At 34.2% G+C, this 15,806-nt stretch overlaps 2 protein-coding genes across 3 annotated transcripts; one reads left to right on the top strand and one right to left on the bottom strand.

The window, feature by feature from the left end:
• The first annotated feature begins 5,847 nt into the window (after positions 1-5,847).
• LOC130940401 (uncharacterized) lies at positions 5,848-7,971 on the top strand. 2 transcript variants are annotated; one of them, XR_009070295.1, is made up of 6 exons: positions 5,848-6,222; positions 6,291-6,432; positions 7,175-7,227; positions 7,395-7,513; positions 7,594-7,670; positions 7,765-7,783. XR_009070295.1 is itself a non-coding variant. In XM_057868526.1 (5 exons), exons 1-5 carry the CDS (start codon positions 5,988-5,990, stop codon positions 7,788-7,790), a joined length of 537 nt encoding a protein of 178 aa, XP_057724509.1. In that variant the 5' UTR covers positions 5,853-5,987; the 3' UTR covers positions 7,791-7,971. The 2 variants fall into 2 exon arrangements, 1 of the variants encoding a protein (XP_057724509.1); XM_057868526.1 differs by lacking the exon at positions 7,175-7,227 and having other exon boundaries at positions 5,853-6,222; positions 6,291-6,370; positions 7,765-7,971.
• Positions 7,972-9,277: 1,306 nt separating this feature from the next.
• Positions 9,278-11,605, bottom strand: LOC130941881 (transcription factor bHLH63-like). The gene is made up of 7 exons (XM_057870509.1): positions 11,083-11,605; positions 10,785-11,000; positions 10,561-10,695; positions 10,402-10,473; positions 10,101-10,295; positions 9,860-9,962; positions 9,278-9,501 (listed from the first exon to the last, which is right to left on the bottom strand). Exons 1-7 carry the CDS (start codon positions 11,503-11,505, stop codon positions 9,458-9,460), a joined length of 1,188 nt encoding a protein of 395 aa, XP_057726492.1. The 5' UTR covers positions 11,506-11,605; the 3' UTR covers positions 9,278-9,457.
• Positions 11,606-15,806: the final 4,201 nt, after the last annotated feature.

Below are 15,806 nucleotides of genomic sequence, written 5' to 3' on the forward strand. Positions count from 1 at the left end.
TAGGTGTGCAGGATGTAAACTCCGCTAAAATCGGTAAATAATTAGTTAATAAATTGCATTTTAATTAGGAAAGCTAAAAATGCAAAACTAATATTAAAATAGGATAGAGCTCGTCAAAACGAGAATTTTGATATCAATTTCAAAAATTTGGCCCAAAATCGGACTGAAAAGGCCGAACCGGTTAAACCAGGGCCCAAATCAGACCCGTGGGTTCAACCAGACCCATAATATAAAAGAAGCATCAGCTTCCTCTTCCACATTTCATACACCACGCAGCAAACTGAAAGGGGAAGAGGAGGAGATCCCTAACCCTCATCAAATCTTCAAACCACCGTATCTTCCTCGTTTGAGCTCCGATCGCTGCACCGTTTGTGGCCACGCGTCCAGCGCGTCGAGCTCTACCTTTTTATCGGATCAATTTTACTATTAATCTTCACTTTTGAGTCAGAATCTATACCCCCTTTCTTTGGTGAAATTGAAAACCTATAGTGAATCTTGTCCAATTTTTGTGTTTTAGGTTCAAGTTAGCTTCCAAGACTTATGGGTTCAAGCTATTGAGCATATGGGTATGGTAAAGACACCATAACCCTAGATCAATCTTGTTTTTTTTATGGGAAAACTGAAATTGGAACATGTATATATATTAGGTGTAGACTAAGTGGGTATATATGCTTTGGAATTGAATTGGAAATATTTGGAGGCTTGTTGGTGATTAAGGCTTGGTTTGTGGCTGTTTTAATTGAGCTTGGAGGGGCTGTATTTTGTGTTATGAGGCTGCCTTGGGTGAAACTAAGTGGTCGGCCAAGGTATGGTTTAAGTTCCGCACGTTTAATATTTACAGTGTTGTGAAAACTTAGGTTAGAGGAACCATAGGATAAGTTGAATTGTTTGTTGTATTTAATGATTAGCCTTGTAATGTTGTTGGCATAGATTTTTTGGTGGATATATATTGTAATTATGAGGTGTGGAAGTTATTAATGGTATGCTCTTGTATTTATTTATGAGGGATTATGGTTGGTGTTTGTTAATAAGGATGTAGAGTTGTGTTGTGGTGGTATTGCATATGCTGTAACTAATTCTGTGATGATCAGAATTGCATGGAACCAAGTCCTGGTTAAACCTCAGAATATTTAGAACTGAACTGGAGAAAATGGGATCTTTTCGTTAAATATATGATTTATGGTGAATTTTCAAATTGTAGTCGTGGAATCTGATTTTTACCGCATAATTTTTAGAACAGCAGTAAATTGTTGGCTCTGCTGCGAATGTTTCAAAATGAATTTTGAAATGAAACTAATTTTAAATAAAGCTTTTAGTCCTGTTATTTTAACGTCGTAAAATTTCAGAATGGTTGGACTTGTGATTTTAAAGATATGAATTTTTGAAATACAATGCATTATACAATAAAAGCCAGATTCTGTTTTCTTAGATCAGCAACTTTGAGAGTTTATAACTTCTGATTATGGATGGATATTCAAGTGCAAACAATTGGAGGTGAAAATTAATTATGCTTAACAGTTGTGATTTAAATTTTAAGGCTGTCCATGTTTTAATGAGTGAGTTATGGGACTTGGAAGAGGACATGTTCATTGGCTTTTAAAACAGAATTCTGCAGAAAGTTACTCAACTTCCAAGTTACATAACTCCTTCATTAAAAATGATTTTTACCTGAAACCAATTGAAAAAGAAACCTGGATATGTTAAGTTGAACCATATTAATTTTTAAGGCGATTGGATTTAATTTGAATTTTATATGAAATTTTAGATATCGTATGCTGCTGCTGTTTTCTGGTTTCTAAGCACTGTAGAGCAGTCAGCGTTTCTCCTCTGTCTTTTAGGCTAGTTAAATCTGAAAATTGTGATTTTTGATTTGCTAGAAAGCTTATTCCGAGATGAATGTCTGGACATAAAGTTTTCCCAATTCCAAGTTCATTTGTTATATTAAAAACAGAAAAGAAAATAGAGTGTCGAGGATGTCTTAGTGATAGTCATGGGTCCGAAAAGTCAAAGATTAATCTTCGTGTTATGTGATTGACTTAATGTTAGAGTTGGGTTGATTTTAAGATTATTCGATATTAAAAAGGTTGAGAAGAGTTTGATAAATAGTTTGGTCAGGACCCGGAAAGGGTAAACGTGATGAGTTATAAGGGAATGATGTGAAAGCTAAATGAATACATGTTGCTATGGTTTTAAAGAACAAATGTAAGGAAATGATGATGATAAATGATGAGATTTGGGAATGACTGTGTGTAATCGAAATGGTCGATATGGCAAGTTGAGGACGGAAGTTCCCTCTCTTGTCGTGATGCAGGTGTGGGGAAGGTAGAAAGGCACTCTCCTTCGTATTGTTTTCCCCACATTCTTCTCTGGTTGCAAGGTGGAAAGGCACACTCCTTCGATATGGAAAGGCACTCTCCTTCGTATATCCTCTAGGAGAAGGTGAAAAGGCACACTCCTTCGATGTGGAAAGGCACTCTCCTTAGTTTATAATCCTCCTGGAGATGTGCAACCTAGAGACCAATATCTGGGTTAGCTATCAGATGTGTCAGATTCTAGCAAAGTAACCGACAAGTGAGCTCAAGGCCAGTAGGATAGACATTCATCATATGCATTTGTTTGTTTTGATTGCTATGAATTTCCTGGGTTTGCCTAATTGATATATATACCACCTGTTACCTGTTATACTTGCTACTTGTACTATCTGCTCATTACTTGTGCGTGAGCTTGTTTGGTTGCTTGTTTCTGTTGCATTATGGATGATGGAGGGATGGAAGAAATGGAGAAATGGTTTGGTGTTAGATTAGGATTGAAATTGAGTAAGTTAGGTAGATTTAGAATACCTACCCCTATTTATGGCTTTTGTTTAGTAATTAAGTTGGATAACTGAATAACGGAGTTCTAGGATTGCCTATGGCATTCTCAAGACCTTATTTATTATAAGCGTGTCACTTTTACCATGCTGAGAACCTCCGATTCTCATTCCATATTGTATCGTTGTTTTTCAGATGCAGGTCGAGAGGCTCCTCGCTAGGCGTCTAGATCTTGAAGCAAAGTAGTTCATGGATGTCTTTTGGGTTTCAGTTCATATTTGTGTGTGTGTATATATATATAGCTTACTCTCCAAGTAACTTATGTATGCTGCTCCTCTTAGAGGTTAAGGGAGAGATATGAGTTTACTTTGGCATTTTGGTGTATTTTGGGAGTACTATATATATATATATATATATATATATATATATATATATATATATATATATATATATATATATATATATATATATATATATAAGTCGTAATACCATACTATCTCAGTCTTATGACTTAAGCATAAGATTAAGTATAGTAGGGTGTTACAGTGCTTGCTTGTTTTGTAACCCTAACTTAATTCTGTAGGTCAGAATTTAAGAGATCTTAATTTCTATATTTTTATTTTTTAAAATTATTTTTTGGAAGTAAAATTTTAATTTAATTTAATTTTAATTTTAATTTTAATTGTTAATTATCTTTATAGTAATACAAATAGAAAGTTTTTCTGATATTTAATTTTTTAAAATTGAACTTGATCCCTTTCAGATTCAGAATTGTCATTTAAGTTATAAAGGAGACAATTTCTATTAACAGTATGCTTTGCAATTACCATTAATAAGAGTCAGAGTCAATCATTATCACATGTAGACTTTATTTGCCAAAATCAGTATTCACCCATGGACAACTTTGTGTTGTTTTGTCAAGAGTTAAGAGTGCAGTGGCCTCAGGGTTCTAATTCTAGACAAAGACGGCAATTCAAAATCATCAACATACAACAAATGTCGAATTCAAAGAAAATTTTAATAATAGTTAGATAAGAAAAATATTATTTTCATTTTAATAGCATGTTATGATTTACACTTTTGTACAAATATTTACTGTGGATATAACTAATTTATCTATAACTCTACTTTCAGACTTGAGATGATGAAATGTGTAACAGGAAGTCAACATCATATGCCAATTGCTTTTCTAATGAAGTTAGTAAGATACTAAGTTGTCGATAATTTTTTATTAGCCTTTTGATATAAAATTTTGTGTAAAATTGACATACTATTGTTACAGTTATATGTTCTTAGTTTTTTCATGTCTCCCTCCTTATGGTTCAAGAATATTATAGACTTCAAAATGTTCCATTTGCATTTTATTTTGAATAAAGATAAATCAGTATATTCAGTATGTTTATTATTTAATGACGATAATAGTTTATATGTAATCGTAACATTAGAGTGTATATATAGGTACATAAATTAATAACAAAAGATATAAATATATGTAATCTTTTAAATTAATAACATTAAAGTGTATATATAGGTACATAATATATGAAAAGATTAATAAATCTTACTAAAAAAATATAGTTAGAAATATCTTTTGCTTAAGATAATAAAAATAATATAAATACGTTTATTTTTATTAAATATAAATTATTAATTTAAATTATATTTATCTAAATTTTATATACAAATTTTTATAATTTTAAAATTTAAATATGTGAATAAAATTAGATTAATAAAAAAATAAAAATATATGAATACCATCCAAATTATATAGAAATAGGGACAAATTTGTCCGTGGACGAACTTAATATTTTCAATGAACAAAAAAAATAATATATAAGATAAATTTTATAAGATAAATTATAATTTAAATAAATAATTAAAATAAATAAAATATAAAATTATTAATTAATTAGATCATTTAATAACCTTAATAACTTATATATTAAATATTAATAGAGCATATTAAATTTTTTATAGCTATGATAATTATCATTTATTAAAAATATATTTTAGAGGTTGTAATTGATGTGTTTGAGCTTTACAAAAAAAATTGTATTAATTGTTTATTGATCTTATCAATATACATTAAATGTTAAGCCAAATCAATGGCAAGATTAAATTGAGTTTTGAATTTCGATAGTAATTTTTTTCTTAAATTACATGGAGTTTTAAAACTTCAAATATCAAAAGAGTATTGTAACATATACGATATAATAGGAAGTACAACATTATATGCCAATTACTTTTTCAATAAGATTAGTAAAATATTAGGTTGTCAATAATTTTTTATTAGCTTTTGATATAAAATTTAATGTAAAATTGACATATTACTAATATTACTATATACGTTCTTAGTTTTTAGGTTTTTTTCTTATGGTTTAAGAATCTTATAGATTTTAAACTATTCTATTTACATTTTACTTTGAATAAAGATAAAACAGCATATTCAATACGTTTATTATGTAATGACAATAATAATATTATACTAAATTCAAAAAATTTATGATTATAAAATATTATTTTCAATTTATCATATCAAATTAAAATATAAATTTGTACATCGCACGAGTTTAACACTAATATATTTAAAAATGTACATTTATCTACTTTAAAATTATATTAATTTCATTTGCAAATTATAAAACTAATTTTATTTCATTATGTCCAAACAAAAAACATTCTTTTAAAAAATACTCTTTCCCTACCAAAAAAAAATGATTCAATTATTTCAAAGGTAATTATTTCAAAAGCAATTCGCAAATAATCAAACCAAATTAGCGTTACACTCTTAATTTTTCCAGCAAGAGAAAAATCTATAGAGTTATTAAAATATATTTAATTATTTATATAACATTTAAAATATTATAAACAAAAAAACAATGAATGTGAAATTTCTAAAACGTGCAGTTAATGAATTATTATTGTAACATAGAATTGTAGATAATTATAGCAATTTTATACGAAATGAATAATGAGTATGATTTGTTAGAGGACCCCAAGAGAAAAGCAAAATAATGTGCTCTGGAATTGCATATATAGAGTAAGTCAACAAAGGTTGAAGTGGGAGACCATAGATTAGAGTTGGACGTTTTCCACTTGGCCACGACATTTGAGTGCTGAGGCGGCTCCTCCCTCAATAATAGAGAGTAAAGAAAAGAAGAGGAGAGAAGAGAAATAATGGAGACAGTGATGGAGGAAGTGGAGGAGTACAACTACCGAGAAGTGAGGCTTCCGTCTTTGATACCAGTGGTGGGGGAGCCTGAGCTGGAGAGGGAAACAGGGGAGCGAAGAAGAGGAAGGGACATACTCATAGCCATTGATCATGCTCCCAATAGCAAGCATGCTTTTGATTGGGCTCTCATCCACCTCTGCCGCCTCGCTGATACCATCCACCTCGTCCACGCCGTTTCTGGTTACTTTTTTATTACTCTCTTCCCATTATTCTCTTTTTTAGTTACTTATTCCATCAATATGTTGCAGACGTAAAGAACGAGGTCGTGTACGACTTAACCCAGGGTCTCATGGAGAAGTTAGCCGTTGAGGCTTTTCAAGTCCTCATGGTTAGTTCTCACCATCTTCGAAACATCACTTGCCTTAATACTATGCAACATGAAACAAACATGTATGGCCACTTGAACTACTAACCATGATTCATCAAACAGATTATTTTCATTGTATTGTTGTGAATCCAACTTCCCTCTTGGAAAATAGTATTATCATCTTATATCACATATGTAATGTATGCACCATGCAATTGCAAACAACAATCATGCGGATTCATTCAAGATGTGGTTTTAACATCCTGAATTTTGGGCATTGACATTATTAGTTATAGCCTAGGTTCTCTTGTAATAAAACAAAGAATGATTTTCGCGCTCAGAGTCTTGTAGCTGCTGTTTCCTCATATCAACTCTACTCCATAATGTGTTGTTCTGCCAAAATAGTTGACACTTGGGGTTACTTTCTTCAGAGTAAAATAGTTAATTACAGTGTGTAGCAGATGCTAATCCACAAATAACTTATAGAAAGAAGTTCTCAATATTGAACCAATGGGATTAATTCTCAGCCCAATTAAAGTAAATTAAACTGAATTAACAAGAAAAAAGGGGTAAATTTGGGGAAACTAGATAAGAAGCAGGTACTATGCTATTCTTGAGTCATAGAGGGTTTGTCATTCCTGCAAATTGACAAAAGCTTGACATCAAGACCAAAATGAGGATGAGAAAACAGAATTCCACAAATGGAAGTCTAGAAGAAAGTCATACCAGTCTTCCTTTTTATTTTATTGTCTTCTTTTCCTTTCATAGTAGTGTATTAAAGCTCGGGCTTGGGCCAATTTCATAATCATAACACTGTGCTTTCAGGGGGAAAGATATGGATATAGGAGCAGCAAGTAAATTTTTACACCTTGTAATGAGTATGTATAAACACTTAATGAATGAATTTGATCATTCTTCTCATGTTTCTTGTTCTAATACTTTGTTTCTGTTACACCTAGATTTTGCTAGGCATGAACTTCAAATGTACCGTGGACATTCCGATCCAATAGTACCTAGTTAATAATCCTTGTTATGTTTTATGCAGGTGAAGACAGTTGCTCGGATTGTGGAAGGTGATGCAGGGAAAGTAATTTGCAGGGAAGCAGAGAGGATCAAACCTGCGGCTGTAGTTCTGGGATCAAGAGGCAGAAGCTTAATTCAAAGGTTTGCCTCTCCATTCCCTCTGCAGTTATCCAATACTGTTCTGAATTTCTGATGCAAGAGTGTGTTTCTTCTTTGTTCAGTGTGCTACAGGGAAGTGTTGGAGAGTACTGCTTCCACCACTGCAAAGCAGCACCTGTTGTCATCGTTCCTGGAAAAGGTTTGCATTGTGCCTCTGTCCTTCTTTTCAGGGTTGTATTCTCTTGTAACTGAGTATTAAAATCTTGAAGGAGTTTCATTTCCTTGATTGGCAGATGCTGGAGATGCATCAATATTGTAGTAAAGCTTTGTACGTATGTCAATTGGCCTTGTTAGTATATCTAACAGTCATGTTTAGTGATATGAAGATTGGTTCTGACTCATTTTCACCAAGAATAGAGATGTTTTCCTTGCATATTATTAACCACTAGCATGTTATTAATTCAATGGCTTAGTAACTCATTTTCTCATTGTGCTGTTTAGACTTTCTTTGATGCTACAAAGCATTTGGACAGCTTTATTTTTGGAATAGGTTTATTTGAGTTGCTGTTAGATTCTACTGGTATAAATATACTATTCATTTGTATTAATAGTTAAGGAAAAAATATAATAAAAAGAAAGTTCATCTGTGCAACATAATGGGCAGTGTTGTAGCTATAGGCAACTAGTTTTGTTGGACCACAAACAAATCAGCTATTGGTGTACTAGTTTTGTTTTGGAGCCCAATTTTGTATGGATTCAACTGAGTCAAAGATTGTGCTCAGTTGCCGTATATCAAGCCTTGGGATGCAAATTTGTGTAGTTGTCTTCACTTCACACCAATTCTTTTACGGTATATAACACTTCATTCAAATGAAAAAGTACGAATCCAGATTTCTAAATTTCCAAGAAGGGGACACAAACGTGGAAGCTAAGTTGATGTTTGAGATAAAAGCAAAGATAATTTAGTTAGTTGCAAGGGAATCTCTGTGGATTTGGTTAGCCTGCCTTTATTAAATTGAAAGTTGGATGTGGTAAACGGCGTTCCATGTGAGTGAGAGTGAGAGCAGAGAAGAGAAGGTGTATGGTTGGGCCAATGAAAGGACAATCCAAGATGCATCTCTCACTATCCACAGCAACAAAGAGAATCAACAAAATCTTGGCCATGAATGAGACAGGTCCACCCCCCATATTGCCTCTGAAAGTGAGTATAACCCAGCCACCAGCACTTATCTCAAACCCTGATTAAACTTCCTTTCATGCATATTAACATGACGCATATACTACATATCAACTCGACGGTGGAATTGATATATATGTTTTTGGATCGAACTGAATCATAACAATTCTCTAATAAGAGAGGGTACTTAGAAAGACAAAAATCATCGTAATAAATTGAAGAGAGGGAAAAATGTCTGGCCATCGGTACGGGCCTATATCCATCACTCTCAATTAACACTTTCTTATTCTTGTCCCCTAATGCTTCCTCTGTGAAACTCTCTCTCTCTTTCTCTCTCTCACAAAAGTCTCAACCACCTTCACTATTATCTCTGCCTTCACACAGACATAACTAAACCGGTCAGGCTTTTTTACTTTTTAGTTTCACTCATTGCTTAGTATCTTTCCGGCTTTTAATTGTTTCCGCTTTACCATAAAGTCTTGGGAAGGAAAAATAGAAAAGGAAAAAAAAAGGCAGTGAAAAGTTGTTATCAACGCGTTTATGTGACTTGGAATAGTTACCTGGTCCCATATGAGCCAGCTGGTCGATGGCGCACTTTAGTTTTTTCTCACTGGCTTTAATTGTAATGTAAACTTTCAAAATACATGTGGTTGGGTTAAAAACTTAAAAAAGGTATTAATATTAAGATTTTATTTATTTATACTATCGTAGCAGTATACAAACAATATATGTTATGTACTTGCAAAGAAAAAGAATCTTGATAATAGGCCCTTTTTAGTAATCTAATCCATCCAACAGTAATTGGAGGTCTACATATCCATCTCCATCTTTAGATTGCTCGGTTCAAGTAGACCTGCAGAGAAATCAACACACAGCAATATTAGAATTTATGTCAAGTAGCCCAGCATAAATATTCTTTATGTTTTATGCCCCATAACCTATGCTAACATTTTCTAAAAGGTAAAAAGGAATGGGAAAGAAACATTGTTGTATAATTTCATGATAAAACAGATCCTTTTTTGAAAATTTGATTCATTCAGATAAAAAAGAGGCATCAAGCAAGATTTCTATGCCTATTATCAATATTACTGGGGGCTATAAAGTCTCTGTCATCCATTAATATCCACTCTCTTCTGCCTTTACTTTCTGCTTTAAAGATATCAAGCTAAGGGGGGAAAAGTGATTTTGACATGACACAATTTGTTGGCTACCTGTGAATAGCTGAGAAGGAAAGGATGCTGCTCTTGCTTGATCAAAAGCCACACTGTAAAGGTTTTGAAAATCACCTTCCCATGTTGAGGAGGGCAGAGTTTGCTGCATTTTGCACATTAACTAAATATCAAATTCAGAAAAGCGCACCACAATTTCGTAGTTATCAAAGTTTATAATTTGATTACCTTAGGCACAACAGGGCCAAAGGGTAAAATGGGAGAGATAGAGAGGGGAACTTACAGTGAAACAAGACGAATCAAGAAAGGTTTCTGGCGCGGATACTGGGGCACTAATGGTCCTTCGGAGACTGATATCTTGAGGGTTTATCCCTGCATCTATTTGTTGTGATGAATTGAAGTGAAGATAAGAGGCAGTGTTAGCCATGTTTGGTGACATTTCTATGGCAGGAAAACTTGCAGCACATGCAGGAAACACCTATAAAATACAATAGAATTGGGTACATGTCAGCAACATATATTTATATATAGAAAGCAGCAATTGATTTGAGCTAAAAAAGATTGAGTACATATTGAGTACTTACCTCTCTGGTAAAGAGATCATCCATGTTGAAGTCAAGTCTTGGGTTCACAGCAGCTAATTTCATTGACAAGAACTGCATATCATAATATAGTATATTATATAAGGATAATATCACATAGCATATGAAGAGAATGGACCTAACAGTAACACCGACTCTCACCTCAACTTGTCGTTGAAGGGACTGGACATAGTTGATGATTTCATCAAGCATTCCAGCTTTTCCAGTAATCTTGTTGCAACCGGGCACTAAATCCTGCAAGAACTTCATTCTCTCGCTGATTTTTTCCCTTCTAACCTGCAACAAGAGTGCTTGCTTTGAGTTTGCAGTGGCAAAATAAATCCAATTCCAACATTATCATTGCTTCTTGGGTAAATAGAACCCACTCTTTCAGCTAAGCTATGGCTATCAGTGGCTTGGCCCCGGCGTGCTCGGACATGAATGTAATCTGGCTTCTGATTCTGAACCTCAGAAACTTTTGAATTATCCTTGTTGGAATTATCTCCACAAGCTTGTGTGCCTTTCTTGCCTACGGTTGCTGAGTCATTGGGAGCAGCCACTTTGACCCTCTTGTCCTTGTTATCATTATCTGAAGCAACAACCTGAATCAAAACCAACAACATCAACATATATAAAATAATGTGAGAGAAGGAAGACTTAGTGTGTATGCAAGCAAGTACCAACCTTGGTGTTGTGAAACTTGTCAGTTTTTCTCTTGTTATTGGGAGTAGTAGTCTCTTTCCCCTCTGCAAGAGAAGGCAGTGGACAGCTGGAAGTCCTTGAGATTGCGGAATTTAGATCAAAAGAAGCAGCAGAAGTTGTAGGAGGAGGAGGAGGAGGTAGCGGGAATCCAGAAGAAGGAGAAGAGGTGAATCCCATGAGAAAGTTGTTGTCGAGTTTGGGCCACGCTCCAGCAGCAAGGCAAGTAGGAGAGCTGCTCTGAACTTGAACAAGTGAAATTGAAGAAGATGAAGATGGTGAAGGTGAAGAAGAAGAGGAGTATCCTTGGTGATGATTGTTGTTGTGTTGCCACTTGATCGTTGCCCTTTGCCTTTCTAGCACTGTCATCTCGGAGCCCGAAGCGTTACTGTTGAGACAGTGCAACATCTTCTTTCTTAAGTTTCTTAGTGCCGTGTTAGAGAGATGATGAATGAAGCTTCACAACACAATAAATAGAGTTGTGGGCTGTATGTGTATTTATATAAAAAACTAATCTAGGAAGGAAATCATTGTTCCTTATTTCATAACTATTTCTTATAACTAATGAGTGGGGTGTGAAAGAAAGAGATGCATACATCAAAATGAACGAGCCTGTGGGCGCTGGGCCCTCACCGACATGACTCTCACGTGGCCCTCCCCCGTCACTTTGACTCCGTAATACTCCCTAACCCTCAACGTAACTAAATCATCTTCATGTCAACCCCGTACAACGCTTTCATTTTGGGTCCAAATTAAGAATGATGAAAACTTTTTTATTATGATAACATCGTCATTAGCAATAGTAATCATGCAGGGGAATGCTTTTGTTGGGTATGGTTTTCCGGGCCCCCTGAATAATGGCTGCAACTCGGTCCAACTTACGTCTACACCCACGTGGTTGTTTCACGTGGCAAATCCTGGATCCTTCGATCTGACATGTCACCAGATGCTGTGTCCTTTATTGGAATTGTTGTCAACTGTGATCCATTTCCACCTTGCCTGGGAAGTTGTGATTTGTTACACAACTCTGAATTTCCTACTGGGGAAGCTTCAAACTTCACAACGACACGTGTCGCGTCGATTACACGCATCCAATATATTGGCAGTAGAATCCACGCGCCTTCATATCCAGCATAGTACACTCACTACACACAACACACCCCAGTAGGCCAGTAGTACCATCATGATTAATTAGCACCTCATTATTTGAACCCCTTCTAAAAATGGCTACCCCTTTATATCTAGTGATCTGTGTGTCTTTATTTTTGTAGTAGTTACTAGTCCGCGCTTCTCTCGTTAAATACAAGGTCGATGCTGTTTATACTCTCGCTCGGAAATATAGTTAGGTCTAAAATGAATAATAACTTATTTAAGAGAATTAATCTCATTTATTTTTATCTGATTTCATAGAAGTTGAATACGATAACATAGTACAGCTTTATTTATTTAAATAAATAATTAATTTTTAAGATATTTTTTATTCATTTAAAAGAATCTCAATAATTTTTTAAAAAAAAAATGACCATCCATAATCAAAAAGTAAAATTATTCTAAAAAATAGTTATTTATTCTATTATAAATATATTGACACCTTTAAATATATTTAGAACCCAATTTACTAAAAAGTTACTTAAACCCTTACTAACTTAATCATCGGAGTCCCTTATAAATACCACTCACATCTCCTTACGAAAAATTTGACCTCTCAACTTCATCCTGTTGCATATTATTTTTGGTAAATGTGCGAAGTCCAAAACTTTGAGTATAGACTATATTGTGGTCGACGTAGTATCAGCGTATAATGCATTGATAGGTCGGACAACTTTGAACCGACTAGCTGCGGTCGTTTTCACTCCTAAATTTTTGACCTCTGAGAAAATTACTATCATAAAGAGAGATCAGAGGTTGACACGAAAATACTATAATGAAAGCTTGAATATACGGAAAAGTATTAAGGGAAAAGATGTCAACACCATTGATTTAGGTGGTGTTTGAGCTCGAGAAAAATTACGACCTCAACCTGGTGGAAAGACTGAAGAGGTTCAAATCGGAGATCAGGCAGAAAAAACGACAAGCATATGACTTAACCTGAATAAGGAATTGAAGGCAAATATCGTTAAGCTCTTACAACAAAACCTTTATCTCTTCGTTTGGAAAGTCTCAAATATGCCCGGGATACACCCTGACTTCATGAGTCACAAGCTTGTTGTCTGCTTGGGATCGCGACCTGTTCAATAAAAACGACGAAAGCTTGTCTCTAAAAGAGTACAAGTCGTGAAAGAGCAAGTGCAAGCTTTACTAGAGGCCGGGTTAATAAGAGAAGTGAAATACCCGCTACGACTGGCTAATGTCGTACTCATGAAAAAATAGAGCGAAAAATGGAGAATGCACGCCGATTATACCGACTACAACAATGCCTACCCTAAAGACCCCTACCCCACTTTTCAGCATTGATGCCTTGGTGGATTCAACATGACCTACAAATGCTCAAGTTCGACTTCTTAAAAGTCAGACTCAAGTAAAGACATTGTTCATACCCTGATCCATGAACATATCCAGGTCCAAAATGAATAACGACCCACTTAAGAGGACTAATCTCATTCACTCCTACCTGACCTCATAGAGGTCGGACACGATGACCGCGATACAACCCTACTTATCTAAATAAGTAAACAACTTCTAAAATATCTTCCACTCATTTAAAAGGGAAATCTCAACAACTTTCTTAGAAAAAAGGAATGATAATTCATTATCAAAGGTGGAACTACTCTAAAAGGTGTTTATCTATTCTATTATAAATATACTGACATCCTCATGTATATTTAAAACCCAATCTACTAATAAATATCTACTTAAACCTTGTTAACTTAAATATCAGAGTTTCTTATAGGTTCCATCCCACACCTCTTCACGAAGAACTTAGACGGCAGCACCTCGATACCTAAAGAATTTGGATGCTGTTTTAAAAAGAATCTAGATCTCTCACGTTTAGGCGCAAAAACAACCCAATTTCCATTAACTCTCAAAACATATGCCAAGATAAAGAAGAAAAGCGGTGAAAAAATGAAAATTCATTTAGTTAGTTAGATATTTTGTTATAAGAATATATCATTTTATTTTTATTAATTTTTTAAAATAAATTATATATTATTGTTTTTTATTTTTTCGCAAAAGTTTTTTGTCGTAAAATTATCCTAAATACAATATCATACTTTTCCAACTAACTTCCTAATTAATTTGTCCGTTGACTACTCAATTCATTTTGGAGAATTGAGTTTTTTTTTTCTGTTTTAATCTACACATTGTTAAACAAAATACATAATAAAATATTCCTATTTCCTACCATAAATCAGATTTTAAGTAAGGGTGAAAAAGAATTTTAAAATCAGCTATAAGTTCTTTTAATTAGTGTATGAATTAATAAGTGACCAAGATTATTATTAGAATGCAATACTACTTTTTTCGGAGATAACTCTTACTCCACTCAGCGACGTACAATTTTTAGAAACGTGCAGGCTATGTGTATGAGTAATTGTTTGTGAAAAGATTGGTTAACCAACCAATCAATCAAGTCTTGATCCCATTGATTTGATCTGCTCCTAATAATAATCTCATGTTGATATCAGTAAAAGGTTTAGCGGTTAAAAACAAAGGTTCATGATCATCGTTCATAAATTCGATCAATGTTCTTTATTTTGTTAATTGACAGTAATTCAGTTGCTGCATTCTCCAATTAGTAACGACCTTTTCAAAATTCACCTTAAACGTTACTTTTCGCTAGAGGAAACTAATCTGAAAAGAGTGTGATGATGATAGTTAGCAGTAGAGGGCAGTGTGTCATAAGCTTATACAGGAGCCACTAGAAATGAAGACAGTGCAGTCGATATGATTATTGTGGAAATCATGGTTTGTTTGCTTGCTTGGGAAATACATATTTATGGTGCGATCTGAAGGGTGAAGTAGAGCAGTATTGGAAGGTATAATAAAAGGGTGATGAGAGTGGTAGGAACCAGTCCAGAGAGGATGAAGGCAACTTCCATTATCATCATCACCACCTAATGTTAATGGGCCCTATTCCTTCTCTAACTTCATGTATGCATGTCATTATCCTCTTCCTCCTAGCTTATTGCTTCTCTAGGTCCCCTCTTTGAGTCTTTTCACATTCTCTCTATACACCATTTGCAAATGCGAATAATGGCCTTAAGCACACACCTAAAGCCGAATGGGCCCTTCATTTCCTCCATCACTCTCAACACAAAATTAAACTACTCTGTCCAGGGGCGGAGCTAGCCTCAATGTGAGGGAGGGGCCAAAAAATTAATTTTATATTTAAAATAAAATAAAATAAAACATTTAGGGGGGGCTAAATTAAATTTTATGTATAATTTATAGAGAAAAATTAAGGGTTGGGGGAGGCCATTGCCCCCCTTACCTTCTATGTGGCTCCGCCCTTGACTCTGTCCCCTTTTGTCCTCCTTTGTTATTCTAGCTACTGTTGTACTCTTTTTTTCTTTTTTTGGACTAATTTCTCAGTAATAGTTTTTATTCGATTTTTAGTAAATTAATAGTGGTTCGATTCTAATAGTCTGAAAACGAAACTAATTTTTTTTTTGCGAAACCAACTCCTCTTTTGTGGGTATCAGTTTTCTAATAATGCATCAAAGATTCTTGAATTAGACAAGATTTAAAAAAGAAAGACCGAAAAGACA

The sequence above is a fragment of the Arachis stenosperma genome, chromosome 7 (genome assembly GCF_014773155.1).
Source record: "Arachis stenosperma cultivar V10309 chromosome 7, arast.V10309.gnm1.PFL2, whole genome shotgun sequence".
In the NCBI taxonomy this organism is placed as follows: Eukaryota; Viridiplantae; Streptophyta; class Magnoliopsida; order Fabales; family Fabaceae; genus Arachis; species Arachis stenosperma.

Bases quoted from the DNA above. Each gene is read 5' to 3' on its own strand.
- LOC130940401 (XM_057868526.1), top strand. From the start codon at position 5,988: ATGGAGACAGTGATGGAGGAAGTGGAGGAGTACAACTACCGAGAAGTG. The intron at 6,223-6,290 runs GTTACTTTTTTA...AATATGTTGCAG, and splicing joins CCTCGTCCACGCCGTTTCTG to ACGTAAAGAACGAGGTCGTG. The intron at 6,371-7,394 runs GTTAGTTCTCAC...TGTTTTATGCAG, and splicing joins AGGCTTTTCAAGTCCTCATG to GTGAAGACAGTTGCTCGGAT.
- LOC130941881 (XM_057870509.1), bottom strand. From the start codon at position 11,505: ATGTTGCACTGTCTCAACAGTAACGCTTCGGGCTCCGAGATGACAGTG. The intron at 10,474-10,560 runs GTGAGAGTCGGT...TATGATATGCAG, and splicing joins CCCTTCAACGACAAGTTGAG to TTCTTGTCAATGAAATTAGC. The intron at 9,963-10,100 runs GTAAGTTCCCCT...TGCAAAATGCAG, and splicing joins TTGATTCGTCTTGTTTCACT to CAAACTCTGCCCTCCTCAAC.